The sequence below is a fragment of the Rhincodon typus genome, chromosome 13 (assembly GCF_021869965.1).
Source record: "Rhincodon typus isolate 14 chromosome 13, sRhiTyp1.1, whole genome shotgun sequence".
NCBI classification, from domain to species: domain Eukaryota; kingdom Metazoa; phylum Chordata; class Chondrichthyes; order Orectolobiformes; family Rhincodontidae; genus Rhincodon; species Rhincodon typus.
In genome coordinates this window covers 20660149-20668737 of record NC_063344.1, presented here as the reverse complement: position 1 = coordinate 20668737, position 8589 = coordinate 20660149, and the positions used below count along the sequence as shown (strand labels likewise).

General features: G+C 39.1%; 1 protein-coding gene across 4 annotated transcripts in view; it reads right to left on the bottom strand.

The window, feature by feature from the left end:
- Positions 1–6: 6 nt before the first annotated feature.
- Positions 7–8589, bottom strand: part of ccdc50a (coiled-coil domain containing 50a) — an 89231-nt gene continuing 80648 nt past the window's right edge. For all 4 annotated transcript variants that reach the window (XM_048604362.1, XM_048604364.1, XM_048604365.1 and 1 more), the window contains 2 exons: positions 3813–3892; positions 7–1634 (listed from right to left, as the gene is read on the bottom strand). In XM_048604362.1, coding sequence (XP_048460319.1) covers positions 1615–1634; positions 3813–3892 — 100 coding nt within the window. In that variant the 3' untranslated portion in view covers positions 7–1614. The remainder of the gene's footprint in view (positions 1635–3812; positions 3893–8589) is intronic.

Here is an 8589-nt window from a genome sequence, read left to right as displayed (position 1 = left end):
AGGTGGATGAGGGTAAAGCGGTTGATGTGGTGTATATGGATTTCAGTGTAAAGAGGGGATTTGGGAATATTTGGTGGGGTTGGGACGGCTGGATTTGGAGAACAACTAGGATTAAGTGTTCTTTATCTCAAAACATTACAGCTTTGTGAACATATACCTGCAATTTTAGATACGCAGGCAACAACAGAACAGCCAGTGGTGAATCACTCACTGGTGTTTTTCATGCACACTGTTGATCTCAAGCTGATTCCTGTGATCCTGCAGCAACCAGACCTGCTGAAAACAAACACCTTCTAACAAAGATTGAAAATTGCAACTTACGAAAAATGGTTCTTCAAATACTTGAAAATCCAACCAAAATATAGAATTCTTCCAATCAGCCAAGATGTTGCACATTAGAGTGATCAATAGAATCACACTTCTAGAAAGAGCTGCAAATCCACAATCAAACTTTGTTTTGAAAAATGCTTCATTTTTGCAGATTCAGCAGTCATTGAATGGAAGAAGTTGAGATCAAGAACAGTTTTCAGGTAAAGCAGGGCAATAACATGGCACAAAGGTGTGATTCAGTTCCATATTTAGTCAATATAATTCAGTTCCTATTTTTACATTGCCAGAATAAACTCCTATGTGGTGCTGTAAAGTGTCCTATGGTGAGAGGGTGTAATTCAAGTAATGACAAGTTGACATGGGCAATTTTTATTATAAAACGTGGTCATAAGAGTTCATATGGAAAACTGTTAACAGAAAGTGCCCGCAGAGACAGAATTTTAATATATAGATATGTGAAACTGAAAATACATATAGGTTTCAGGACTATTATATGCATTTCTTAAGGGAGGAGCAGAGATACACAATGGCAAATTAGCTTGAAAGTAGGTTCAAGATCTATCAAAATGGAAAGGACATGTATGCAGCAATCTTTCCAAACACCTGCAAGTTCTTGTGCTGGGCAGTGTGCTTGGTGGAACCTAGTTTGTTTCAACATTACTCATCCTTCCCTAACCACAAATAATTCTCACCAGCCACACAAGGGGCATCTCTGGGTTCCACCAATAACAAGTTATTAATAGTACTACAACACAAATTGTATTTGTCCAATAAACATTGTGGCCACAGTAAATCAAATAAACTTGACCAGAACCAGGAAAGGTCATAAAGAAGAGAGAATAAGACAGAAATCACAAAATTCCACCATACAATTAAAGTTTTGCTGCAACTGCAAGCAATTCAATTTGATGAGCGTGGCTGTTTAGAATACAGTGAAAGCCTGAGTTAAAAACAAATATATTTATAATAAAAAGTTAATACAACTTAACATTCTTGTTAATTCTTGTTAAGAAAAATTAAAAATTATCATCCCTTGGGTTATTTGTGCAACAGGATCAACAATAAAGATTTTACACCCCAAACAAGACCAGGTTGGTACTGATATGTAACTCACACTAAATCTGCCACCAAACATGAAACGTCTAGTAGTTCTTTACCCCACATAACCAGGTCTGAGGGAAGCACTGGGTGAAACTCTTTCAGCAACCTTCAGCCTAATCCACACAGAATAGAAACAGGTGAAACTTTGATCTTCTTCATTTCAGGTCTGCTCCATTCTTCCAGTCACTGTCTGTAATAAGAAACTGAACACACAAACTCCAATTAATAACGAGAATTATGGCATTGCACCTTGGTCAGAGTCCAGTTCGAGCTATGGCATTCATCTCAGGAAAGATAAATTTACCATGAAGGGGATACAGAGTAGCCTTCACCAGTATGATGCTGGCGTAACCAAAGGTAAAATTTGATTACATCTTGCAAAGACTAGATTTGTATTCCCTCAAGTTTAGAAGATTATTATTGGGTGATCTAATTAAAGTGCTGAAGATGACTGAATGATTCAATTGGGTCAACACATGGAAGCTATTTCATCTGGTGGCACAGTCCAGAAAAAGGGGGCATAATCTTAAAATTAGACTTAAGCCATTCAGATGTGAAAGTCAGAACTGCTTTTCTTTCAAGTTTTGTGGAAATCTGGATCCGACGTGCTGTGAATGACTGATATTTTTAAGACTTTGATTGACGCTGTTATTAGGTAAGAATAACTTAACATATAGAACAATGACAAATCAATGGAGTTGATGTACAGTTCAGCCATAGTCCTCAACCTCCATGCAAGCTAGATTAATATCCCGGTAATATGACGGTCAAATAGTCTTGAATTTAGCTTGGATCTATTTCCTGAAGGTGCCACAATCTTCCTTCAAAACCATGACCAGAAAGAAAATTGTCTTTTGATTTCATCAGGCTTAAGTTCCAGATCACATATCTCAAAAGGTATTGAAAAATGATGTGACCTCACCATTCTGCAAAACTTTTTTGAGGCATCAAAAAAATGGAGCAATACTCATGAATTACAAGAACTGTCTCTGTTACAACACATGTACAAATTGGAACTGCATAGATTCTGTAGCACACACTCGAGAATGGTACCGTCCTACTCACTATCACCATCAACAGAGCTATAGGTCACAATCTCATTGCTACATGTGGGGTGCACAAAATGACTCTGCGGAAGGTAGTGGAAGCGGATACAATATAATTTTGAAAGGAAATTAGATGGGAACCAGCAAGGGATAAACTTACAGATCTCCAGGGACAGAGTCATGAAGGAGACTGAGTGCACTGCTCCAAAGAGTTGGTACAGACTTCATGGGACAAATTGCTGTCTCCTGTACAGTACTGACTGCATCTGCTGTTTCTTAGGATGTCAGCACACTTTGAAAGTCCCTTATATTTGATCTTAACCCAGCTGCCAGGTCAAACCCAATTTAAAGATAGTTCTCCTGATTTGCTGAAATTCCATTCAGCAAAGTAAACTGGTCTCCTGAAGAAGGAACGTAGAATAATTCCTCTCATATACTTTTATTATATTTATAAAACAGGAGACAGAACCAGAGCTGAAAATTCCCTACATTTAACATTTCAAAATATGCAACTCAAGACTTCCTATAGATTAGTAGGCTTTCAGCCTCAAACAAAGATGTAGCAAACTTGCAAGAATTCTGGAATGTGGCTGCAGATGGTGGAAGAGGAAAGATCATTCATGACTTATTACAAAAGACAACAAGTTTGAATTGGCAATATTCTAAGACATGAGAACTTGCTGAAGGAGTTGAGTGCAGGATGATTCAATGGATGCACATTGTACATGAATCTGAAAGGGTCAACATTTGAGTTCAATAAACACCTCAATAATGATGTAATGAGACCTTGGAGGGAGAATAAAGTAGGATCTCATGGGAGACAACGGTAGGTGCTCCCAACAGTCCTTGTAGTAACGTAGTGCCTATTCTTATAATTTGTAAATATGTACTGAGATGTACAAAACATCTTGTTTACTATACAAGACTCTTCATTAAACCAAAAGCTGGTTAGCCTCGCATATTCTAGACTACACCGGCCCTAAAGAACTCACACACTTAGAAGATTTGGATAGCAGCAAACATGGCACTGTAAACCAAGAGGGAGAAAGAAATAATGATGTTAGTCAACTTCAAATTGAAAATGGGAGGCTCCTGCAAAAAGTTGAAGAGGAAAGTGCAAGACCATGAAGCATGGAGAAAATAAAATGAGGACCTACCCCTTGGTAGATCACTACAGCTAGGTCAATGCATAGAGCAACTTCAGTGCTAAATCATGGACTGCAGATTTAATAAACTGGATGTTTGACAGTGAAATATCTTCCTTTAACAATCCCACCCAAAGTCAGCACTTGCTGTCCACTAGGCTCAAGACTTGGCACTTTGTATGCACTGTACCTTTCTGTGATGATTCTGAAGGCCTGGACGCAGAGCGAGGAGGGCGCTGTGGGGTTGACTCCTCTTGGTATGTAGGCGGCCTGCAGGAATGAAAAATTATGCAAAAATTGTATGAAGTTATGCCAAGTGTCAATCTCCCTTCCTTGTCATCCAGTATTTCTTGTTTCAATGCATCTTCATCCAGCTGAGATCCAAAAGAATCACAACTCAGATCAGAAGCCCTAGAGGAATACAGAAGGTGCAGGAGGATTACTTAACAAAGAAATGAGGATGATGAAGAGGGGGCATGAAAAACACTGACAGGCAGAATAAAGGAAAACTTAGAGACCATTAAAGGTATTTAAGGGACAAGGAGATAAACAGGGAAAGATTAGGGCCCACTAAAGACCAAAGTAGCAATGAGTGTGTAGTGGGCTTGAAAGTAGATAAACTCCCAGGCTCAGATGAGATGTAGTGGGAGGCAAAGGAGCAGGTTATAGGGGGTTCTGATATTATTTTTAAAATTCTTTCCAGCCACAGGAAGGGTGCCAGAGAATTGGAGGACAGCCAATGTGGTACTATTGATCAAGAATCATGGTAATGATAAATAAGGAAACTTCAGGCCAATGAGTAACATCAGTGGTAGGGAAATACTTGAATAAAAACTTTGAGGGACACATTTAAACTCCTCTTTGAAAGACAAGAATTAATCTAGGATAGTCTGCATGGCTTTGTCAGAGAGAAGATGATGTCAAATAAATTTGATTGAATTTTCCAAGGAGGTAATAAGGTGTGCAGCTGAGGGTAATGCAGCCGCTGAGTCTACATTAGGCTTTTGACAAGGTTACAACATAGGAGACAGGCCAAGAAGGGAACAGTCCATGGGATCCAGGGCAAATTTGTAAATTGGATCCGAAACTGGTTTAGCGGCAGATAGTAGAGGATGATGGTTGAAGAGTCTTTGTGGTTGGAAGCCCATGTGGAGTGGCTACTACAAGGTTCGGTGCTGGTCCCTTGCTGTTTGTTGTCTACGTTAATGATCTACACTGGAATGTAAAATGTATTTTCAGCACGTTTGCAGATGACATGAAAATTGGTGGTTTGGCAAACAGGGAGAAGGAAAGCATTAGACTACAGAACAATATGGCCAAGCCTGGTCAGATGGGCTAATCAGTAGCAAATAGAAGTTAATCCTGAAAAGTGAGAGGTGATGCATTTTGGAAGGACCAACAGACAGGGGAATGCAAGATGAATAGCAGAATCTGAGGAAGTCAGAGGAATGTGGGAGCTTGGTGTAATGTCTATGGATTCCTGAAGGCAGCTACATGAAGTGGTTAAGGTGGCATGTGGGATACTTGTCTTTAGTTTAGTCAAGGCATTGAATATAAAAGCAATGAGGATACAATTCAGTTATATAAAATGTTAGTTAGACCACAGCTGGACTACTGTCTGAAGTTCTGCTCATCGGACTATAATAAGGATGAGATTGTACGAGACACAGTGCATCGGAGATTCATCAGGATGTTTCCTGGGCCGGGAGCATTTCAGCTATGAAGAGATTAGGCACGCTGGGGTTATTTTCCTTAGAGCGCCTGACTCAGGTATACAAAATTGTGAGGAGCACAGATAGGGCAGATAGTAAGAAATCTTTCCACTTAGCCAAAGGATCGATTACTAGGGTCATATGTTTAAGGTATAGGGAGGAATTTGACAGGAAATCTGAGGAAGTGGGGATATCTGGAACTCACTTCATAAAAGCCTGATAGCAGCAGGATTCCTCACATCATGTAAGCAGTGTTCAGACAAACACTTTAAATACCGTAGCATACAACGCCAGAAAACGGCTTTTGAGGAGATAGGTGCTTGGTAACTGGTGTGGACAGGATAGGCCTCTTTTCCATGCTGTGAAATCTTCATGGCTCTGAGAAAAGGAGGCATTGGGAGTCTGTGAGCAAAGCAGCAAAACTATTTTGCTCAAAAAAGGTAATTACAGGACTTTGTTACGCCACTGTAGCAAACAACATTACAATTCCCATTGTTTAAAAAGGGCACATTCCACTTTCTTTGCTATATCACAGAAACTGAGAATACTATTTCAGTCATTATTGACCCTTCTCATATAGCTGTGTTTTAATTGAAGTCAAGCTTCACCTCTCAGCAACTGCTTTATTTTAACTGGTCAGTTTCCAAACTGCAACCCAAACTTCATTTAGAAGAAATTCAATGTGTAAAAGATAATTGAGCATTAACAGGCATTTTTGGTTACTTTACATTATGTTCAGTGCACCTTCATCAAGCACGGACGAGAGACTACACACAACGCTTTCAGCCAGAAATAAACAGAATTCTTACAACATGCAATGTGAAATAGACAATTTTGTAAATAATGAAAGGTTATTGCTTTACAGACAATATAATGATTGCTTTAATTGTGGATGTTTGAATTGACAGGTAGATTGGGTATTCAACGGGTTCTGGGATAGATAAGCTTTTGGTGATTTTCGTTTTTACAAGACAATTCTTGTGCTCTTGCAAATTAAAGGTGTGGTGGCTGGCAGGAATAGCTGGTGGATAGCGACAGAGGGGACAGACAAAATGACTGAGAGAAGAGGCTTTTGTTGGTTTGGTCTACCATTCAAATTCAACCCAATGGCTGCTACACAGGTTTGGTGCCAAGAATCTCTCAAAGAATTTAATGCAATACAAAACCAGTTCATATGCCTGAGGGACAAAGCTCTACTTGCCAAAAAAGTAGCCATGGATGACTAAAGAGGTATGTGACAACATAAAACAAAAAGATAACTCATGAAACTTCAAAATGTAGCACTGATCCTAGCAAGTGAAAGCGATGTAAAATAACAGAAAAAGGCAACTACGCAACTATAGTAAGAGCTGCAAAATATGAAAAAGAAACTTGCAAGGCATATCAAAAACAACATATATTTTGAACAAGTATAGTAGGAAAAAAGGAGAGAGAGATAAGGAATAGTATGGGCCCTTTGAAAATTGATAACAGTAATATTGTTAATTAAAATAAGGAAATAAGAACATGTTGAATTTGCACTTTGTGTCAATATTTACAGTAGATGACAGCAATTGCATATTGGGAATATAAAGAGTAGTAGTATTCGACCAAGGAAATGGAATTATCACCAAAATAACAGTGAACAAAAGAATGGCACCGAAGAGTATCAGATCCTTTTGGCCAGATAGTTTCCATCCCAGATTTTAAAGGAAAGAGAGGGGAACATTACAGATGCACGAATTATAACATTCTGCCTGCTCCAAGCTGAGTAATCTCCTAGGAAAAGCTGAAAAACTGTTTGCAAAAAGAAGCCTTTGCTAGATGGAATACTGTGCACACAGTCAGAATGTTACTTTTGAGCATCCAACATTAACATGCTGTGTACCATAAGGTAATGTAAATAAAGTTACCACGGCCAAAAGAAATGCGGGTAACTATTGGAGGGATGGTTCTAGGAAGAATGTAAAGGGCTTGTGACCTATGTTGTGAGAAAGAAATGTTAGATCAAAAACTATCTTCAAATATTTACAATCTGACTGTTCAGCATATTTTAAAAATACAAACCAGTTTGGGAGTCACAATATATTTTGCTTACAATTATCAGACAAAACCACTTTAGTCACAGCAGACAAGTGAAAACTATTGCATGTTTAAATTGACAGAGCCTGCAATTACAACATTTCTTTCTTTACATCATAAATATTTTGAACTGACTTTGACTGGTTTTGATTTCTATCAAGAGCTGATATGATGTCATGGGTGCAAATGTACTAGCATAGATGGATCATGGCGGTCCTCTTTAATGGCAACGTCCATCTCCTGCAATGGGAACACATGAGAGAGAAGTGTTTTGGAAAATTTCTTTCGGACTCCTTCAAGTGATGGGAACCTTGTTCAAGCGATTGGGATAACACAGATGACGTGGGAATGAAACTGGATGATGTCAGTGACCAAAAGCACACAGAAAAAGAAAATGACACTGGGGGAGGTGTTAGGTCAGTGATATTTTTGCTAGATTATTGATCCAGAAACTCAGGTAATGTTCTTAGGACCCAGGTTTGAATCTCTTCATGGCAGATGGTAGAATTTTAATTCAATAAATGTCTAGAATTAAGAGTCTAATGATGATCATGAAACAATTATCGATTGTCAGAAAAACCTATTGGGTTCGTTAATGTATTTCAGCGAAGGAAATCCACCATCCTCACCGGGTCTGGCCTGCAGACCCACAGCAATGTGGTTGGTCTGAACTGCCCTCTGAAATAGCCTAGCAAGCCACTCAGTTGTATCAGAGCACCTGACATCAACCAACAGTCAATGGAAATGACACATGCAAAATTAGCCCTATATCGGCCTTGCAAAGTCCTCCTTACTAACACTTTGCGGCTAGTCCCAAAATTGGGAGAGTTGCCTCAGAGACTAGCTAAGCAATAGCCTGACATAGCCACATTCACAGAATCATACCTTACAATGTTCCAGACACCACCATCACCATCTCTGGATGCATCCTGTCCTACCAGCATAGATGGCAGCACAATGGTATACAGTCAGGAGGAAGTTGCCCTAACATTAGTTCTGGATCCCATGAAGTCTCATGGCTTCAGATTAAATGTGTAAGGAAACGTTCCACTAATTTAAGTAAATTATTTTCACCCAAAGGGTAGTGGGAATCTGGAATGTAAAACCTGGGAGGCCAAATGAGGTGGGACCCTTAAAACTTTCAAAGCTATGGGCCAAGTGCTGAAAAGAGGGATTAGTTTTTTTTTTAATTCA